This window comes from Lissotriton helveticus, chromosome 6, assembly GCF_964261635.1.
Source record: "Lissotriton helveticus chromosome 6, aLisHel1.1, whole genome shotgun sequence".
NCBI classification, from domain to species: Eukaryota; Metazoa; Chordata; class Amphibia; order Caudata; family Salamandridae; genus Lissotriton; species Lissotriton helveticus.
The window spans coordinates 2,039,388,780-2,039,411,303 of record NC_136067.1 but is presented as its reverse complement, the minus strand read 5'-3'; the positions used below and the strand labels follow the sequence as shown (position 1 = coordinate 2,039,411,303).

At 45.8% G+C, this 22,524-nt stretch overlaps 1 protein-coding gene across 1 annotated transcript in view; it reads right to left on the bottom strand.

Moving 5' to 3' along the window:
* LOC144762974 (vomeronasal type-2 receptor 26-like) overlaps window positions 1-22,524 on the bottom strand; it is a 200,244-nt gene that overhangs the window by 75,027 nt on the left and 102,693 nt on the right. Inside the window, exon 4 of the mRNA XM_078648289.1 lies at window positions 16,719-17,010. Within this exon, the coding sequence (XP_078504415.1) occupies window positions 16,719-17,010 (292 nt within the window). The remainder of the gene's footprint in view (window positions 1-16,718; window positions 17,011-22,524) is intronic.

Below are 22,524 nucleotides of genomic sequence, written 5' to 3'. Positions count from 1 at the left end.
GAATTGAGGGTGTGTATGGTTGTCGATAGTTGTTGATGATGAGGAGTGCCAGGTTGCAGAAAGTTTTGTCAGAAGGGGGTCCTTACACCTAAAAAAGTTTGACAAGTGGGTCTCGGCATCAAAATGTTTGAACATCTCTGCTCTAGGCAGTGGTGAGACTGTAACCACATCATATAAGCTTCCTTGTCGGCCTCAAGCATGGGCTCTGCCCTCCCTGCCAGGGCATTCCCAGAAGGAGTGAGAAATAGAAGCAGCAAGCACAGCATATGGCTTACTCTGGCAGAGGTTATGAGATACATACAAGGGAAAAGCTTACCACCTGCCCTGCCATCGCTGGTCAGGCTCATCATGAGCTGGCAACACATGGCATTCCTTTGGCAGGCCTGAGACAGTGGAAAGGCAGCATAGGCCCACCGCGCCCCTACAAACCACAACCCTTGTGGCATTCTAAATACGAGACAAGGGATGAGGATCGCCAGGGGGAAGGGGAATGGGAGAAGAAGAGGTGGCCATGGAAACCTGGGACCAAACTTTGCATCTTGCTCCTAAGAGAGACAGAGAGAGAGGCAATGAACGACAGATGTCAACAAAAAAGATCAAATACAAATATGAAATCACTCTTAACAACTACACACTGCCTTTGATTATGGGTTTCCTGCTTCTAAACTGTGTGTATGGTGAGTGTGGTAGTTTGCTAGTGTTGAGTGAGTTAGCAATAAGAAAGTCTCAGGCTGTCAGAACTGGGTGTTGGTTTGTTTCACTATTAGTTCACATGGTTTCAAGCCCTTCATCCACTGGTGACCTATGTGAATTAACATTTTCCAGGCATGGGTGGTAAAGTGGCTTGTCAGTTCTTCAAGGATAAAGTAATATTGCTTTTGGAAGTTCATTTAGCCTCTTCATCATGTGATGGAGAAGTGCGGGACACGTGGCACAGTGTCCTGTCTCTGTATTGATGGCGACATGCAGAACGAACCCTGCTCCCTGGGCTCTATACACCGCTTACATTGATTAGCCACGGGTAACCCTCCCCAGACATCTCTCCATCTTCACACACAACAGATAGAGAAATTGAAAAAGAAAGAATCTCCACAGCGGATCAAACGGCAAGCACCTCAAATTTCCAAAGTTCCATAAAATGTTCACTCTTATTGTGCTGTTCAACCTCCAAGACCTGCTGTGGTTCGGTCCCACTGGAATCCCAGATAGAACATTTGAAAAGCGTGGAGGCAGCACCAAAATAGATTTTTCTTTTTATTTTCGTTTTTTCAAAGTGCACTTTGAAAAAACGAAAAGAAAAAGAAAAATCTATTTTTGCACAATTCTGGCCTTTTGCGATTTACTTTACGATTGGTGCTGCCTCCACGCTTTTCAGATAGAGAAATTGATGGTACGGTGACTCCACTTGCCATAGAAAGCGGGGCTCCTGAATGCCAAGACCATGAGGTTGGAGGTGCTGTTCCCTGCAGTCAACTAGAAAAGAAGGTGCTTGGGGTGGAGGACTGCGAAGAGGACCTCGGTCGCAGAAGCACTGCCGGCATCCATGGAGGATGGAGAGACACCTTGAAACCACTGACAGGCTCTGGTGGAACTGGGACGAACACAAGCGTCTGCATTATGCTTGGTCCAGGAGCTGAAGGCTGAAGCAATGGAAGGAGCTCCCTTGGGAACCGCCAATAATAGCGGATCCGGGGAAGGATCCCGCTGCACTCCTGACAACAGAGTACAATACCTGAGGCAGCATCATTTCTGCAATCAATCTTGAGAAAAGAAACAAGCATTTGCAATGCAATAGGTCTCGCATTTACGCGAGTTTGAGCTGTTGGCATTGTAAATGCTTCAAAAACCAAAACATAAATAAAAGGTGCGGATAGCTCAAACTCGCGTAAATGCGAGACCTGTTGCATTGCAAATGCTTGTTATAAACTTGTATCTCAGCCCTGTCCTCCGTCTTTTGCAGACCGGGCCCCAGAATAGACCCCCGTAAACAAGATGACAAGGGGACTCGCTGGCTTCCCTGATTGGAAAGTGTGGCAGTCTGTCGGCTCGACTTGAGGGTGAGGGTCGTGTTGGGCGCGAGCGCTCCGGGGCCTCATTTATGAGGCCTTGCGTCAGTTTTGCGCTTCCAGGACCGCAGTTGCTGCAGCTGAGGGTGACGCAGAATGCCGAATCACAACCTCCATATATTCCCTTTTTCAGATGACGAGCACCAGCTCTTCGTTTTCCTTATTGACTTTGCGTAGCCAAGGTGCAGCTATACCCTCGTGGGATTAATAAAAGGAGCGTCTTGGCCATTTGTGGAAAACACGGGCCTTGGCAGCATAGCAGATTTATAATTGGTGTTTTGCAGCGTGCTACAGCGTGTAGAAACCTTATTAGACACGCGGGGACCTTGGCCCGCAGCAGGAAAGCCTTCGCGAGCATCTCGTCTCCACAGCTCTGCTTCTGCGCTGCTCCTTCCTTCTTACCCTAGCTTTAATTTGCTTGCCTGGTGAAGTATAACTTGTATATTATACAGAAAATTATGGGACTCTCTCCACGTCTAGGAACCCCCAGTAAACACACAGTACCCCAGTTTTTGTCGAATGTAGCAGAAGCACGAATGTACCTGCCCGTGGTTCTAACCTCCCTGTTTTCTGTTTGTTTTGTGTTGTATTAATCTATGCAGTCCTCAGCCCCTTCTCAGTGTCTGTGAAAAGAGGGCAGACTCCGCCATCCCTACCAAGCAGGATTCAGTGACCACCCGTCCTTTTTATGCGTTGTTGAAACCTATCCACGTGGGTGAAAAGATGGCAATTGATTGGCCCATATCGCGAGGCGTTGTGGTGGTACCATCAAATGCCTGGATATTAATAAATTCCTTTCTGCATACCCCTTTTAAAAAATGTGCCACGACTAGAGCAGTACTGGGGTATTTTACATCCTCCCTAGTCCACTCCATAGTTTCCCACTTAACACTGTGGTTGGGGGGTGGGGGGGTGCCTGATCTACAGCCTTGGCAAAAATGGGGTGTGTGGGAGGGGCAGCGACGTGAGGGCGGAGCGTGTGAGGCAAACTAGTGATGTTGGGAACTGTGGAGACTATTATATACATAATACACTACTACACAAATGCTGCATCTGGAAAGCACCTTGGAAAGGAAGACTGAAATGAGCACCACCTCAAACCAATTATGAAAGTGCAGTCCAAGCATCCGCCTCTCCCCTCTGCTTTACCTGTATAAAAGTGGGACGACTTGTAGTTCCAGTTATAAGTTCTCTTTATCCAAGGAAGTGGATGCTCCACAGAGTACTCTGAGGACTGCTGTGCAACCAGAGCTGGTGTCTCTAAGTTTGACAGCTTCCCAGAGGTAAGGGCACACCATCTGAATATAGAAGAAGTTTTTCATCTGACCCTAAGCACCTAAATGCCAGCCTGCCTGGGCCTCTGAGAGAAGGATGGGGATTCCTAACCCTGCAGAAGGCGTGACTGTCCAGAAGGAGCCAGGTGCAGCGATGCCCCAGTACAGGTGGTGTTTGCCAGGTGAAGGACTGAGGAAAGGGATGCGCATGACCCATGTGCTGGCAGGCACCAACCCTCCTATTTGTGGTTCCAGGTGGGAGCCACATCCTCAATTAATAAAAACAATTGCAATATGCGATCGAGTAGCGATCCAAAGAAAAGCATAAAAATAGAAAATAAAATTGAAAAGATAGACCAACTCTACAACTCTCGGCGGTTCAGTATTCAAAGAAAAATGTGTTAATTGTGGATTGTCACCTTCAAGTTAACCATGTCACTCACTTAGTCTCCTCTGGTTTTGTTCTTGTTTACCATAGACTCTTTAAGCCGGATAGGCACACCTCACTCATGGCGGTGTTGTCCACCATCCAGGATATGTGCACATTTAATGAATCTCTCAGCTGCACCTTCTTACCCTTCATAATGGTTCCTGTCAACCACACAACTTCAAAGCTCTATCTTACATTTACATTCTGCCTGATCTGTATCCGATAGAGAGCCCAACATAATCCAAGTTAGAATATCTCCAAAGCATCAATCACAAGCTCCCTGCTGCCCTGGGTGGTTAACAATTCCTCTTATTGGGTCTGATCCAGATAGACTTGAATTAGGTCTTTCTCCACCGACTGCAATAGAAGGTCCTTCGGGCACCTTCATTCTCCCACAATATCACCAAGGCCATGTTGTTGGCAAGGTGCATCCGTCTCAGTGGCACACCCTCTCCTGAGATTGAAATACAACCCTGAGCAAATTAGCTTCAGCATCCCATGACCTCCCATGCACAACACCGCATCTAAGCTGTGCAACAACAGACGTCTCCGGGTTGGCCCTGGACATGAGGGCACCCGAAGGGCTCAGAATAAACCGTGAGGTCCTTCAACACACACATCAATACTAGGGCTGGGCAAATTACAAACTGTTATGCTTGGATACAAGTAAATCAGTTATTATGCTACGTATACTTAGTGTAATTTTAGCTTTTGTTCCGCTCATGCTTTTTTCCACATTCGTGAACCCACTGGAGACAGATTTCCTTAGATATGTCTTCCTAAAACTGTGACACTAGTTATTTGCTACGGCCACATGCGAAGGGCGGGCCCTCTTCGCTGTGTGACTGAGGAATTTTAAGTAAACTACACTGAGCAGTTCCTTGTGACTTTTGTACTTGAGGACATATGTCAGACAGAATATTCATGCATAGGCCTGTCCAAGCATATTGAAAGTAATCAATCTTTCTGATGGATACTTCTAACTGCAGGTTCCACATCTAAGAATGCTCCCCAAATGCTAGACTCAATCCAGAAACTTTTTCCAGTAATGTTCCAGTGCCCCACTAGGTGGCTCCATGTGGCTCAGCGGTGAACAACACTTACAACGCAACTTTTACATCGCAGAGCCTTTACAACGCAACCATTACAACACAAACTATTACAACGCATTGCTCTGGGGGGCGCTCTAGGATAGGGAATAGGTTAATTTACTATCCAATAACCTTCCCTAGTGTCCACGGGGACTGGAGTTGGAATAGTAAATTAAACTATTCACTATCCAGCACCCCAAAGCACTATGCGTTGTAATGGACTGCGTTGTAATACTTGCGTTGTAAAGGCATGCGATGTAAAAGCATGCGTTGTAATGTCATACATCCGGCTCAGCAGTAGCTATGTACTTCCCCAAAAGTAAATTAGTGGAGCCGCGTATAGGCGCTATCCCTTCCCACTGATGCCGGCTCCTTCTTTTCCTGTGCACCTTTAAAAGCAGATCTGGAGCTCTGTTTCTAAATTAGTCGGCCCCCTGACTCCTCCTCAAATTAAATCCAGTGTGCTAGAAAACAGTGTCCCAGTTTGAGACTACAGATTTTAAACCATGCTGTGACCGTAGACAACAAATGTTGGTCACAGACCTGTACGAGGCGTGTCCCTGGTGTTTGGGCTCACAACATGACTTAATTGTGTGATCAGCGTGCACTTTCCGCACCCAAATGTAATCCGGGACAAAGAAGTGAAGCTACATGTATCCAAACCTAAGAAGTCACTGCCCCTGCTGCAGGGGCGGCTCTAGGCTCATGGCGGCCCTGGGCAGGGAGCGTAGGTAAGGGGCCCCGGAAGAGGGGGTCCGGGCAGGGCGGAGCGCGGAGGCCAGTGAAGAAGGGGGGATCAGGGTGTTTGGAAGTGGAACAGAGCGGGAGGCCGCCAAATCCCTGCCAGGGGCCACCAAGCAAATATGTATCCATCCTCAGAGGATTATTACATTAAGGATATATATTGGCGTGGCGGCCCCTGGGGTTTGGTGGTCCTGTGCAGGTGCACAGCTTGCACATGCCTAAGGCCGGCCCTGCTTGCTGCTGTTTCATGTCACAGGCGAGGACTAAACTTGCTCCCTCTGCTGCTCCTGCAATAGATTTGCTTCACGGTCAAAGTCATCCGGTAAGTCCCAATCGAAGCTCAAACACAAAAAGTGAAGCGGTAAGAGCAATACTGTCAGTCTATCTCTTCTGAGTTTCCGACTGTTTTGGTGCACCGTAGTTACCCAGGCCAACTGCAACGCCGCAGCAGGTTGAAGCCATCAAGGCGGCCATGCTGCAGAATATTTGGCTCCCTCTGACCTGCCCTTAGGCCCCAAAGAACCGCAGTAGCCTCCTTTCTGGATCCCGCAAGTGGATCCATCCCCGCACCATATGGCCCCTTGGCATCTATTTTGGACCTGTATCGACTCTGGTACAGATATCCAATCTGCTTCCAAGATCTGCACCGGGCTGGTCCTCAGACACTGGAATTGACGCGCCTGTGTCGGAAGAAGTCTCAGTGCTGATTCCGTTGTCTTATACGGAACCAACTTCAGCCCCATCTTGACCGATATCTTGCCAACATTACAAAAGTTGAGCCAGTCGTCGTACTGCCTGACTTGCCTTTAATATGGCCCTCACCCATACCTTGATGGGCACTTGGTCAAAGCCCTGTTACTTCCCTCCAGTGAATAGGCAGGTGGCTGCTGGTGTCAGACTGGGCCCTGGGGATCCGGATTTCCTCCCTAAATATCCAGTTCCAAAGAGCCTGGTTGTTCAGACTTCAACTAGCAAGGTGAATCCAAAATCAATCCCCATGACTTCTCCAGGTAGGGAGCCCAAGACGATTGAGGCCTTTGGAAAACACATGTTATCCTCTGTGAGCCCGGCATTGAGATCAGGATCAGTCAGTGTGGTTTTTGGGGTTGCAACATTCATACTCAGTGAGATATTGCACCAAGAATATCTTGGGGCTTTCTGGTACAGACAATGCATTTGCATGCCTAGGAAGGGTGGTACGATACCCAGGTCCATACCTTATGGACTACCCCATTTTCTTTAATGGCTAGGAAGGGTGGTAGGCATCAATGTTGTGTTCTGACATGCATGGATGAATTCCACAGGATTTTTGTAATCTGTTCAAGCCTTTAACTTGCAGATGTCCTTAGATGGTTCAAGCTCTTTTTGGGGAAAAAGCAGATTCTGCCTTCAAGCATTTTCTAAACACGGCACTCTCCTTGGGGATGGTGTTCCCGGCAAAGCAGTTGAGCAGCTGCTCAGAAAATTCAGAGACTACGCAAAGAAGCTGCCATATAGACAACAAAACTTCCCCAGCCTCTTTAGCAGCCACTTCTCTCCTTCCAATGCCTGGCACATGGGGTCTGGCAGCCTACGTGCAGGCCAAGAAGTGCCCAGTCCTCCCAGCTACTTACCCCTTGTGATGACAGCCACCAAGCCACTTTAGTTTGTCCTTATTGTTAGGGAAATAGATTCAGCCCTTCTCCCGGGGTAGTGATCCATCATGTATGACGGTGAACAACACTTACAACGCAACTTTTACATCGCAGAGCCTTTACAACGCAACCATTACAACGCAAACTATTACAACGCATTGCTCTGGGGGGCGCTCTAGGATAGGGAATAGGTTAATTTACTATCCAATAACCTTCCTTAGTGTCAACGGGGACTGGAGTTGGAATAGTAAATAAAACTATTCACTATCCAGCACCCCAAAGCACTATGCGTTGTAATGGACTGCGTTGTAATACTTACGTTGTAAAGGCATGCGATGTAAACGCATGCGTTGTAATGTCATACATCCTGTATGACAGATGGGTCTTACAAATTGTTTAGCATAGGTATGCCCTACCTTTTCTTTTTGCACTGGCAACTGTTTCTCCTTCTCCCCAACCTCATCTGATCGAATTTCAGAGGTCACAATCTGTTAGGTTACGAGAGGTACTCGTGTTACACTCCAAAGGTGCTAACCAGAGGGCTCCCGGGCCTTTCTCTGAAAGAGGAGTGGGATGTTACTTGTGATATATTTACTCGTGTTAAAGTAGGACGGAGGGGCTCTGAAATCTCTGGTCCATTTTGGGCTTTTTACCTCTGAACGCCGTCCTGGGGAAGGACACATTTACAATGTTCACACTGACCAGATCCTATCGGCTCTGGACCTGGGCGACTGGCTGATGTCTTTGGACCTGTAGGTCACCTATTTTCATATGCCTGTTCTGCAGACCCACAAACTTTATCTGTGGTTCAAGGTAGGCTAGAAGCATTTTCAGTTTGAGCGCCTCCCTTCAGCCTCACCAGTGCCCCTCTGGTCTCTGCGAAAATGATGGTGATGGTTGCTGCGCATATTCAGATGTTGGAGGGACCAGTTTTCCCCTACCTTGATTTCTGGCCGTTGAAAGCGGGCTCTCCACAGTCCATTTTAACCCGCCTGGAAACAACGGCCTACCTCCTGACATTTTTTTGTAATCACAATCAAGTTAAGGTGCACACAACTCCTTTGCAGAGGCTGTTATTCATTAGATCTCTACTGGATACAGTGCAGTCCAAGGCCTTCCTTTGTAGTGTAGTTCCTATATTCCCAATAAGCTCTGCGCATTGGAATAGTGTATCCTGTAGTTTAGACGTAGGACTGAAGTCGACTAGGTCTCTACTGAATATACTAGACTTAATTGTGTGTGCCAGCTAGCTCAGAGGTCACTAGAAACTTTCTCGAATGAACAAGAAGGGATTCGTTTCTGACAACCGCTTTAAACATGACAACTTTGTTCCCCAAGAATAAGAAATATATCTCTAGAGTCGCGAAAACAATAGATAGTTATTTCACTCAGTCAATCGTGCATGCTTAGTTTCACCAGAGGTGCAGAGAAATAGAGAGACAGGCGTTTTCAATAAAATATATTTATTGAACAGTCTTCTTTCTCAAGCATAAGAAATGAACTGCTGCAATCGTAATACTTGCGGTAAAGTACAAAGTGTACAGTACGAAGAGTATTATAAAATAATATTGTAAAAGCATGATATGGTTTGAAAGCCATAAAATACCCAAAATGCATAAAATACCACAGTGATAAATAATGACTAAAAGTACTCAACTGGTGCTTTTAAAATACGCCTACCCCGGTGTACCTAACCTAGGTCTAGTACAAGGGAAGAAGTAAGTAAGGTGTAGCCTAGTTTTAGTATTCTTTGCCAAAAATCTAATCCAAGAATTCTCTTAGGGTCTAATCAGCTCCGTACCTTGGTTTTTAGAATGTAGGAGGTCTGGTATCTCTCTCTCAGGACTCGATTTCCCAGCAACCCGCAAGGGTAGCCTGCAAACACTGGAGCTGGATTTCTTGGCAGGAGAAACTACAGCGTCTCTCAGTGTGTCAGCTGGTGGGTCGGCTTCCTTTGGCACTTGCTGCAGCAGGGCGCGTCGGGCAAGTAGATAGTCGAACTGCTCCAAACCACCGTGTGTTTGTTTGGACAAGTGTGAGCATACCCCCCTCATGACTTACCGCATGGACCACCTCTGTCGGAAATGTACGGTGCTAGGTACTGTCTTACTCCCTCTAGCTCCCTCTCTCTGTCTAGCTCCCTCTAGCTCCCTCTCTCTGTCTTACTCCCTTTAGCTCCCTCTGTCTCCCTCGCTCTCTGTCTTACTCCCTCTAGCTCCCTCTCTCTCTGCCTTACTCCCTCTAGCTCCCTTTCTCTCTGTCTTACTCCCTCTAGCTCCCTCTCTCTGTCTTGCTCCCTCTAGCTCCCTCTCTCCCTCTCTTACTCCTTCTAGCTCCCTCTCTCTCTGTCTTACTCCCTCTTGCTCCCTCTCTCTCTGTCTTACTCCCTCTAGCTCCCTCTCTCTGTCTTACTCTCTCTAGCTCCCACTCTCTCTCTTACTCCCTCTAGCTCCCGCTCTCTCTCTTACTCCCTCTAGCTCCCTCTCTCTCTCTCTTACTCCCTCTAGCTCCCTCTCTCTCTGTCTTGCTCCCTCTAGCTCCCTCTCTCTGTCTTACTCCCTCTAGCTTCCTCTCTCTCTGTCTTACTCCCTCTAGCCCCCTCTCTCTTACTCCCTCTAGCTCCCTCTCTCTCTCTTACTCCCTCTAGCCCCATCTCTCTCTGTCTTACTCCCTCTAGCTCCCTCTCACTCTGTCTTGCTCCCTCTAGCTCCCTCTCTCTCTTACTCCCTCTAGCTCCCTCTCTCTGTCAAGAGCCCTCTAGCTCACTCTCTCTCTGCCTTACTCCCTCTCTCTGTCTAGCTCCCTCTCTCTCTGTCTTGCTCCCTCTGGCTCCCTCTGTCTCCCTCTCTCTGTCTTACTCCCTCTAGCTCCCTCTCTCTCTGTCTTACTCCCTCTAGCTCCATCTCTCTGTCTAGCTCCCTCTAGCTCCCTCTCTCTCTCTTACTCCCTCTAGCTCATAATCCCTCTGTCTTGCTCCCTCTCTCTCTATCTTAATCCCTCTAGCTCCCTCTCTCTGTCTAGCTCCCTCTCCCCGTCTTGCTCCCTCTAGCTCCTTCTCTCTCTCTTACTCCCTCTAGCTCCCTCTCTCTCTGTCTTGCTCGCCCTAGCTCCCTGTAGCTCTCTCTCTCTCTCTTACTCCCTCTAGCTCCCTCTCTCTGTCTAGCTCCCTCTCTCGCTGTCTTACTCTCTCTAGCTCCCTCTCTCTCTGTCTTACTCCCTCTAGCTCCCTCTCTCTGTCTAGCTCCCTCTAGCTCCCTCTCTCTTGCTCCCTCTAGCTCCCTCTGTCTCCCTCTCTCTCGGTCTTACTCCCTCTAGCTCCCTCTCTCTCTGTCTTACTCCCTCTAGCTCCCTCTCTCTCTGTCTTACTCCCTTTAGCTCCCTCTCTCTCTATCTTACTCCCTCTCTCTGTCTAGCTCCCTCTCTCTCCGTCTTGCTCCCTCTAGCTCCCTCTGACTCCCTCTCTCTCTGTCTTACTCCCTCTAGCTCCCTCTCTCTGTCTAGCTCCCTCTAGCTCCCTCTCTCTCTGTCTTACTCCCTCTAGCTCCCTCTCTCTGTCTAGCTCCCTCGAGCTCCCTCTCTCTCTGTCTTACTCCCTCTAGCTCCCTCTGTCTCTGTCTAGCTCCCTCTCTCTCTCTGTCTTACTCCCTCTAGCTCCCTCTGTCTCCCTCTCTCTCTGTCTTACTCCCTCTAGCTCCCTCTCTCTCTGTCTTACTCCCTCTAGCGCCCTCTCTCTCTGTCTTGCTCCCTCTAGCTCCCTCTCTCTTATTCCCTCTAGCTCCCTCTCTCTCTGTCTTGCTCCCTCTCTCTCTGTCTTGCTCCCTCTAGCTCCCTCTCTCTCTATCGTACTCCCTCTAGCTCCCTCTCTCTGTCTAGCTCCCTCTCTCTCTCTCTCTCTCTGTCTTACTTCCTCTAGCTACCTCTGTCTCCCTCTCTCTGTCTTACTCCCTCTAGCTCCCTCTCTCTCTGTCTTTCTCACTCTAGCTCCCTCTCTCTCTGTCTTTCTCACTCTAACTCTCTCTCGCTCTCTCTCTCTGTCTTCTTACTCCCTCTAGCTCCCTCTCTCTCGCACATTAAACCCCGGGGGGGGGGGCAGGACCCCCCCCCTTTTACACTCTCTGCCGCTTTCATGTGGTTTCTCTTTTAAAGCTTTTCAAGATGCAAAAAGAAATCTGTGTACAAGGCACTAGCGAGTTTGTAGACGTGTAAAGTAAAAGCTAATTTCCAAGCGGTTAATACCCCCCCTCCCCGCCCCCCCTCTTTAGCACCGTGTCTTTTTCCATATAAATGGCGGGGGCCCCTCATTACTACACTTTTCAAACTTTAACTAATGAGAACATTTTAATTCGAATAGGGGAGAAAATATCTCGGTTCGCTGTTTTTAAAGCGGATCGAGTCTCTCCGAGGCCTTCGGGTGCGGTGCAGGGGGTGCCATGTACAGAGGCCTGCTGGGGAGGGGGGCGCAACCAGATGGTGTCACCCCCATGTGAGGGTGTCACCCGGTGCGGTCCGCACCCCCCTAGTGACGCCACTGCTCAAAATTCCTTAATTGGGACTCGCAAATTGCGAGTCGCAAATTGCGAGTCGCAATTAAGGAATACCTCCCCATTCATTCCTATGGGCCTTCTCAATTTGCAAATCGCAATTAGCGGATCGCAAATTGAGAATGCGATTTCAAGGGTGTCCAAAGGACACCCTGTTGCACCCCTGAAATTGATCTGTGCACATATGTTGCGCACTCACATGCCCTTAGGGCATGTGTGTGTGCAACATGAAACTTTGAAAAATGCACTTTAGTGCATTTTTCAAAGTTTTTTCAAATTACCATGAAGTTCAACTTCATGGTAATTTGCTCCCCCTATCAGCGAATTCGCTGTATTTTTTGCTTTAATGCATTGCATTTAAGGAATCGCAATTTGCGATTCCTTAAATGCAATCGCAATTTGAGAACTCGCAATTATTTGCGAATTCTCAAATTGCGAGGGCCTTGACCTTTGATGCATCGCAAAGGCTATTTTTGCGATCGCAAACGGTCGATTTTTGCGAATCACACCGTTTGCGATCGCAAAAAGCTCTCATGCATCTATGCAATGGTAATTTGCAAAAACTTTGAAAAATGCACTAAAGTGCATTTTTCAAAGTTTCATGTTGCGCACACACATGCCTTAAGGGCATGTGTGTGCGCAACATATGTGCACAGATCAATTTCAGGGGTGCAACAGGGTGTCCTTTGGACACCCCTGCATCCTTGAACTCGCAATCTCAATTTGCGATTCGCTAATTGCGATTCGCAAATTGAGAATGTCTTCCCATTCATTCCTATGGGCCTCGAGGCCTATAGGAATGAATGGGGAGGTATTCCTTAATTGCGGCTCGCAATTTGCGAGTCGCAATTAAGGAATTCTAAGAAATCGCTATTTTTTTAGTGATTTCTTCATGCATTGCATTTTGCTATTCCTTAATAGCGAATCGTTATTTTTTGCTATTAAGGAATAGCAAAATGGGTTCTTGATGCATCTGGGGGTTAGTCTCCAGTCTGATGGTGTCCTGGCTGCACGGGAGCCAAGAACAACCAGAGATGGTGAACTTGTCTGCAACATAAGTGACGTGCTGGTTGTGATGGTTTTGTATTGATGCAGCTGGTTTTAAAGATGACATAGGCTGGCAAGCGGTGCCAAAGGAGTTCCATCAAGATGGCAGTGATGCGATCATATTTCCCAGGTGCTAGATGAGACGTGCTACGGTGTCTGGGATGCCCCTAAGGGTTGCCAGTGTGGCATCTGGGAGGCTATGGAGTAGGGAATTACCACCATCAGCACTCGAGAGTACGAGGGATAGAACAGCAGTTCTCAAAGTCGCTCTCTGGAAGAAATTATTTGACTTTCTTTAAAGAGAGATCTGTCATTCCATTGAGTCAGGTTGGTACTGCATCTTGTGTGTTGTTGTTGGCAAAAAAACAGGAATTCTCTCTTTGTTGGGTTGAGCTTCAGGTAGGTGCTCGACAACCAGGTCTGGATGGCGTGCATGCAGTGTTTAGGGCTTTGAATGATCCCAATTTGGGTGGAAGAGGCAACATTAGAGGCCATTGCACCACCCCCTCAACATGTAGTAGAACCCACTCATATCCCTGAATTGTAAGGGTGAAAAATCTAAATGAAAATGAGCCGAATCCTTTTATAATAACATATTGTCTGTTATATTCATTTTCAACAGGTTGACTTGTAAGGGAAGCTGGTTCATAAAACTGTCTTATTCGCATCGTAGGACCATAAAACCATTTGCCACAGGCAAAGCAATCTTTACAATAAAAGGCTCATGAAAAGTGATATTCACAGTCAAGTCTATTCTATGCCTTTGCCTATGTCTTCATAATTCTTAGGTAAGCAAACTCCTCATGACACCTTGATTAGAAAATGTTTATAATTTCCCTCCAACAAAAAAAGCTGTAAATGTTCATCAAATTTTAAGGAATTTAGAAGAATACCATCCTGCCTCCAAAAGAAATTACTCATCGGGCAGGGGAAATGTTGCACAAGCTCATTTAAACATAGGTCTTTTAGGCAGTGGCCGCAACATGAGAAAGCGAACTATGGTCCAATCAATTTTATTAGAACAAACTGATTTGGGGATTATTATACAGAATATTCCATTTACATTGCTAAGTCCCAACGGGAAAGCCCCAATCTTATTCAGATGCGTACATTGCTAAAGGGGTATGGGCCTGTCAGCGGAGGATACTTTTCTATGGTGATACTTCTGCAACATTGAAGTTTCTCACACTTTCCTCTCAATCTGGGATATCATTATCAAAAAACATGTGGTCCTAAAGTTTTTGATAGTCCAGTGATGGTGTAACGAGGTAGGAAGGCGTGCCCCTCGGGAATGGTGGAGTCCTTGCCCTGCTGACCATATACCTTCTTTACAGACTGACCGGTGGAAGGACGATCCAATCGGCCAGGACGAAGAGGACAAACACAGCGGCCCCTTTAACTGGGCGTACGTAACCGAGGAGGAGGAACCGCCCCCGGAGGACGTCAGCGAGACCGGATTGGTAAAAAGACAGGAAGTGATGTACTCGGGGTGTGTGATCACACCGGAGGAGCAGAAGGCGGAAGCTGCCACGGAGCTGAGCGGAGGAAGCGGAGGAGAGGAAGAAAGAATCAACCCGAAGGAACATCGCGGAGAAGACGGAGAGGCGGAGAAGGGAGGAAAGCCAGGAGGCCAACGACCCCGTGAACCGCCGTGCCACACTCCCGAGGGAGGAGTGTGGCTGTCACAGGTACGGCGGCATTGGGCAGCCTGGGTGGGGAGCCGGAGTGCTCAAGTGTAAATACTGTATAAAGTCCCTGTTCGTCCCTCGTCCCTGTGGTACCTTCCTTCCCTTCCATTACCCTTTTCCTCCCCTGTACCTCACCTCCTAACCTCCCCCCATTTTTTGTTCACCGTGCACGGTACGAAGATAGCGCACTGTACACTGGGTCTACCCTCACATTCCCCGGTCCCTCTAGGTGCACTTCCTCTAGAGGACTCGAACTAACGGCCTCCCTCTTTGTTGGTCTCTTGCATGTCACGGAGCCGGCGTTTGTCCAGCGAGGCAACACCCCGAAGTCCACCAGCAGACAAGAGAAGACCAACGCCACGGATCCCAGCGCATATGCCCGTGACCGATTGACCCAGCGGAGGCGAAAGACTTTTGTGTATAAAAGTACTCTAAAAATAAAACCTTCTTTACCCGCACTACCTGGTGTCACGGTCGTCCCTACTCCCACGCCCACAGATGGGCACTACAAACATTTGTGAACCCGTGCAGTGCGGGAGATCCATCTATACCGAGCGACTCTCCTAAGGAATATGAGGTCTCCTTATAGTGTTAGCCCAAATATGGATGCACAACATCATAAATGTCAGTGCGATGCAGAGCGCGCTACCAAGTTCTCATAAATTGACACAGAGAGCCTCAGGTGGAGAGGATCACGTATTGTACAGTGATTTAAATAATTTGTTTTCTTTTGGAATTTCAGAGGTGAGATTAAAGAACACCCACTCTACCAAAACCTTGGCACCTTATCGAATTGCAGGGAAGACTTCGGACATGCAGAATTTGAAAGCGACAACAACACTGTCATGTACCCCAGAATTAGTGAATTTGCAGATTCCAGAGCCATGATGTGCCACCCACCAACCCACCCCTGTCTACACAGGAGGACCCTGAGAAAGCTACACGATTGTGCCATTAGATTATTTTAGCAATGGGTTCATGTTCACAGTCTCTAAAGCTATATGTCGGTTATACAAATTTCATTTGGTCAAAAACGATGACTTTTGCACTACTGAAAATAACAATGATCACATTTGTAAGCAATCATTCTCAAAAACTAAGAGCAGCAGCTATAGCAAAGGCTTTGCTATAAATTCAATCACATTCCTGAAGAGAAGAACTGGAGGACTGACTTTGCTGATGAACAGAAGAATGACATCCATGTCATCGATGACCATATTGAATAGACTGGGTGACAGGACAAAGCCTTGGCTGACCCTCCAAGCTACTGAAAAAGATCTGATGAACTTGGTTATAGTTATAAACATGGAGTCTCCGGATGGCCAGTGTTAGACTCTCTGAATTTTAAGCCCCCCTCCCTTCTTGTCCCCCTCAATCCACTGAAAGCAGCTTGCATGTCAACGTGTAGGACAAATGAACTTTTTTAGCTGTACATATTTCATGATGATGATGTAGACTACAAATCCCTCTCCAAGAGTACAAATTCCTTGAAGAGAAATCAGGAAGTCCTCGTCCTCCAGCTATTAATGCCTTTGCTAGGGGACACCTTTGCATTAGGTTTTAATGGGGAATATCAATCATTCAGCCAATCAATGAGGATTTATAAAGAGCTGCCAATTTTGTTGTTTGATTGACTTTTTTAGACAGATCATGCATATTATAAGCGTACATGTTACAAACCAGAGCACAAGTTACATTCAAAAACATATTGTAAAAAAAAAAATACAATTATGTTAGCAAATAGCATATGTGCAAATTTATATCTGTACATCTTTAAGTCTTGCAACAAATAGAACACACACAGGAATTATAGCTTGTAAAGGTAACAGGTAAACTTTTGTAATCAAGCAAGAGGTACCCGCCGGTATGTGCGCGTGTTTGATGTGGACACCGCTACTAATTCCTTCTAAATATGCTGCATCACCAAGGTTATTGATCAAACAGCTGCTAATAACCTGATACGGTATCCAAAGAAAATAGAGAAGGGAGATTGGCTTATTGTTGGTGGGCATCAGGGATAGATGACTGGCCCTGACTAGTAGACCTTTTATTAATATTATTAGTCTATTTTGCTATTTTTGTTTTGTTTGCTTGGGTACGATGGGGAACAAATTCACGACGATTCATTTGTGTACATTTTACAGTAGATTAAATTAATGTGTGCCTCTACTTATGCAGCAATGAAATGGGGCGTGTTGCATACCTGTGCGTACCCATAGATTCCCAACAGCTGTGCCATTGGGATAGATGTGATAGAACCGAGGTCTCCAATGACCCCAGCGAGCTGGGAGTTCTTCGCGCAGGTGTAGTTCGGAACGGGGTTGGTCGCCATCGACAGTATTCTGATGACACTCTCGGTTGCTTTATCTTCCTGCCTGCATGAATCATAAACGGTGAATCCCAATGTGATATTTGGCAAAAGATGTGGGTTGTTGTTGATCTCATTAATGGCAAATTGAAAAGCCAAGAAGTGCCTGTAGTATTTAGAAATGAGCCTAAAATGAGAGTAAGAGAAATCCAATCAGACAATAGTTGAAATATGCAACAAATTTTACAAGAACGACCAGCAGTTCTAGGCACATGTTCAGTGGAGGTTCCTTCTGTATTCATTAGATATAATGCATTGGACACATATGTGGCCACCTTCAAAGTCTGTCAAATAGTGATGAGGTGAGTTAATGTACATGGCGTTGAGGCTTGCAAATCAACAACTAACCAGTGCCCGAGTATACAAGAAGAAGACAACCTGGGAGGTGAATTAATAGACCGAAGGCAGGACTGAGACTTCAAATGACAGTAAACAAAGAGGTGATCTTGGGTGTAATTAAGGATATTATTACCTAGAAAGACAGAAGAAGAAATGGGCAATAGGGCTGTGGAAAACTGCTTCTGTATGTTCTGTCCGGACACCCCAAGACGCAGCAATCACCAGGTGGGTGATGTATTCAAAGATAAGGTGTTTCCTAAGAGAACCATGACACCTTCCTGCACAAAAACAATCCTCAGAGACACTTTCTTCTTCTATGTGTATTGCAGAATGCAGCACACGTACTAAAAGGAAATAAACAAAATAAAGCTATTTCTCCTCTTTACGCCTCCCCTGGTGTAGCATTTTGATGAATTCCCAGGTTTACTAATTTTAGGAAAACTGGAATGAACCAAAAACCATGGGTGGCTGCATGGAACACCCCCGATCTACTCATGGAATGCCTTCCCGATGCAGCGTAATGCAATGCAGCGACTTGTGCGATCTTGTGTTACTCCACACTTAGCAGGTGGCTCTCCGTGGCAAAGTAAATCTGGCTTATGGGCTTGCGTTGCCTTCTGGGCCTAGAATTTACTGCAGCATTCGTAGCCTTAAGGACAACAGCAGTGGAGGTACAACATCAGCACCAGCAAGCAATGAAAACATGAATGAAGAGAGTGGTTTGCGCACCCAGCTATTCACACAATTATGCTCATTGTAGTTGTGCAACAAGATTGCTTGCAGTGTATGTATACAAGTGCATTTAAAGGCAATGCCATTACAATGCGGTAGTTACAACGACCGCGTTGTTAGTATGCAATACCATTACATCACAAGTCATTACTATGACTTGCTGTAGGGAGCGCACTGGTCTTGGATTTAAAATTCAACACCTACCTTGCTGTTGCGCGAACTGGAGTAGGAATAGTAAATAATACTATTCCTAAGTCCAGCATGCCCCCTACTGCAAGTTGTTGTAATGACTTGCGATGTAATGGTATTGCGTACTAACAACGCGGTCGTTGTAACGACCGCGTTGTAATGGCATGCGATCAAATCACATGTGTTGTAAGGAGATATTTTCCATTTAAAGTTGCAGTGCAATACTATTTGATAACTACTATACCTCTGTAAATAAGATATTTACTTGACTTGAAGACGGGGCACATTTTAGGGGTCTGGAACACAGGCGTGTGCATCTGAACTATAGTAAACTGAATTGAAATTCACAAGAGTGTGGAGACCGCAGGGTCTACTGCATTTTTTTGTATATTTGGGACTTTCCTCAGAGGTGAAGAATATATTGAAACAGATTTTGTGAAAAAAAGTCTAAATGTTCTCTGATGATGCGAACACTTTATAAATGATTTGTGTATCAATTTAATTGTGTGCGATTTTCGTGTATGTTGCTAGCCCTCTGGGAAAGCTCACTACAAATGAACAAATATTGTCAAATTATGACACCACAAGTCCATGCATAAAATGGAGGTCCATTTAAGGTCATCTGGATCTTTCCCCATCACCGGGATAACTTGCATGCACATTATCCTTAGAACTATGCCACTGTATGCTCCCTGGCAACTATTTACCTCTTGCTATAGCGCTTACGTTCCTTTCTTCTCCTTGCTGAGTTGTGCTGGGCATCACCCAACACTCTGGAAACCTTGACTGCGAGTGTAAGCATGAGTTGAAACTGATATACATACTTTGACCCACTCTTAACAGCCTTCCATCATTAGTACATATATGCACTCTGTTCTACCTGTCCTTGATAATGTTCTGAAGAAAGCTGGTTTTGTGGATGTCCCTGACTTACGAGTCAGTGCCTCCAAAGTGGCAGAAATACTGGTCCTCTCCAGACAGTAGCCGCTCTTTGTCTGGACTCCAGAAGAAGGCTCATTGACCCACTGACAGAGGCCGAAACATGTTACTAATATTACTGTTTTCCTCTAGTCCAGGACGTAGAAGGCATCATTCTGCGACTATATTGGAAGATGTTGCACCGCCCAGTGGCGGAGAATAGCGGACCCCTAACCAAGAGAGCAAAGTCCAGCTGGAAGAAGCCCGCGTGGAGGACATCTCAAGGGTGTGAGCCACCAAGGGACTGCAGACCCGCTGGCCAGAGCTGACCCAAGAAGCCTTCTGTGGCTAAAGGACAAGGACCTGTGGGAATGGTGAGCGTCCATTGCTCCATCTTACCTGGTGCATTTAGTGCGACCACATCTCTGTTTTCAGCCACAAAAGGAAACATAAACATTTTATTCTTCATTCAAGTTATTGGTCCGTATTTTGTCAACCAAGGCCCCATCCTGAGCCCAGAACCATTCGATTTATAAGCGGTATCCCCGGGATGTCTTCATTTAAAGTTGCAGTTGGACCGTAACCAATGTTCCCTCTAATTGTATTACTTTGTGTGCGGCAATGAAGGGCCTCTGTGCCCCGCAGCCACGGGTATGTGCGCTAAAGACTAGGGGGCTTATTTACAAGCCCCTTGCGCCACCCGTACGTCACTTTTCCCGAGTTAAAAATGACGCAAAAGTGGCGCAAGAGGCTTGCAAATAAGCCCCTAGAATTCTTTAGGTAAATGAGTACAGTGGGTGGGCGAGCTCCTAAAATTACTGCTGTTTACTCCGATGTCTGTTTGTATGAAAATAAATGCAACATGGTTCATTAATCAATATGTAATCATCATTTTTGCGGCAAAGGATTTAATGCGATTTTATTGCAAACCAAAAGCGTCACATCAGCACCCTGTACTTTGCGCTCACCTGTGCCAAAAAGCCAAAGCACGGGTCGAGCCCTCAAAAATGGTCTCATCACCCTAACTTAATGTTTTTATAAATGTCTTTAACTGCATGTTACCTCTCTGTTGATGCAGACTGTGATAGGAAGGAATGCTAGATGTCAGTAGGGAGCCTGCTTCGGCCTCTTACACAAAATATAAAGAGGGTGATTTAGGGGTGTAACTACTTGGGTCATACAAACTCTAAATTCCAAACTGTTCAACACCTGAAGATGGGAACCTTCTATGCTCGACCTGCTTCTATTACAGGATAAAGTGCACAAAGATTATGTTATTAAAATGAACTAATAAGACCCTGGACTCAATAAACAACAATACTCTAAGGGCCATATGTATGAAGCAAATTCGCATTCGCAAAGGCCGAAATTCGCAGAATTTCGGCTTTTGCGAATGCGAATTAGCAAAATGATATGTATGAAGTAAAATCTGGTGCAAAATAAGGAATCGGAAAATTTGCGATTCCTTATTTTGCAATTGCATTTAAGGAATCGCAAATTTTGCGATTCCTTAAATGCAATGTATGAAGCCCAAAAAATATGCAAAATGCCCTTAAGGATTCGCAAATTACCACCAACTTCTAGTTGGTGGTGAGTTGCGATTTCCTTGAAAAATGCACATTTCAGCATTTTTCAAAGTGCCATGTGACGCACATACATGCCCTTAGGGCATATATGTGCGTCACATGTGTACCCATGGATATTTCAGGGGTGCAACAGGGTGTCCTTTGGACACCCCTGCACCCTTGAAATTATTCTTAATTTGCGATTTTCAAATTGCGAATCGCAAAATTGAGACTACCTTCCCATTCATTCCTATGGGCCTCCTGGCCCATAGAAATGAATGGGAAAGTATTCCTTAATTGCGATTCGCAATTAAGGAATACTAAGAATTTGCTAAAAAAAAGCAAATTTGTACATACATACCAATTTGCGATTCTGAAATAGCGATTTCTTAAAAATCGCTATTTCAGAATCGCAAATCAGTACCTTCATACATATGGCCCCAAGTGAGGAACCACTGAAACCCCCAGGACCCAGAGAAAAAGCCTCACACAGATTGATGGGTTCAGGGTGTGATAGTTACATAAAAAGGAGCTATCCAAATTCAGTGACAAAGTTGTGACAATGATCAAAAAAGGTTTTAGCACGAAAATGCGAGGCTTGTCCTGGTGATGTAATTTACAAGGGGTTATTATATAAAGACATGGAAGTGCTCGATGTTTGCTTTCACAGAGAGTAAAGCTCTGTAGCATTTGAGGCACTTTAGCAATTTCGGGAACAACATTTGCCATTAGAACCTGCTTGTCGTACAGCTGTCTGCGTCTCATAATCACGCGGAATGTTTCAGAGTTGAAATCTTGAAACCTGTACATAGGAAGATGCACTATGATATGACAGCTTTGGATTTCACTGGTTACTGGCCGTTGTGATCATTCTTCACCAGCCTTGGTTTTTCTCTGTTTCACAAGCACCGATTGAAGTTCCTTCTCAATTCTGTCGCTTGTATTCCTTCAAACTCCACCGGCTGCACAGCCACTTCCATGGTTAAATAATGTAGGCACTTTTAAGGTTTCTACCTAATGCTCAAGTCACACACCTTGCGCCTCGTTATCATTGAATGTAATTAAGACTGTCTGACATATGTAATTTACTTTCTTCCTAATTTTGTATGTCCACATTCCCCCCCCCCCCCTTCCTTCCAAAATCAATGATTGTCGTGTTTAAGTGTTGGATATGGCTTACAGATATTTGTTGTCCTGATGATGATCCCAGCTATTGAATGAAAGGGATTGAAACGCCGTCGACTTAATGTAACAGCGTACAGACATATAATTTCATTTTAGGTGTAACGCCGGTTTCTACATATTTAGCTTGCCACATTACGTATAATTCAGAGCAAGCACTTTCTCTGTTTCGCCTAAATGTTTCGTAATTTGTTTTGTTTTGAACTATGTGTTTAATTTGTCACCTTTTCACCAATGTCACACCTTCTACGTATTGTTTTGGATACAGGACTGTATCCTACTGGATATTATAACTGTCTCTAGACAGTTAATATAATACATTTTTTATAAATAAATTTCTACCCAGCTGGGTAGCCTATATAGACTCCATTGTGTTCTATATGTATTACTTTGACCTCATCCTTTCTCTTACAAGGACCACTGTTCAATATAATACTATGTTCCCCATGGTCCTTGGTTACTTTTAGGGTTCCCTTGTCTTCTCATAAGCAGCTTTGTGTAAGACATCAGTTCATTGGGATCACCTTTGGCACAAAGAGTTATGGGATTTGTAGTCTATTTATGGAATTCTGTGACTTCCACTGACTGCTCCAGGGCAGTATCATAGACAGTTTGTACATTTTAGCAAAACTTTTTAGTTATTTCAGTCAAGTGCCCTGAGGTTTGTACCACTGCCGTTCTCAGCACCACTTGCCTTTTAGCCTCTTCCTGCTTTG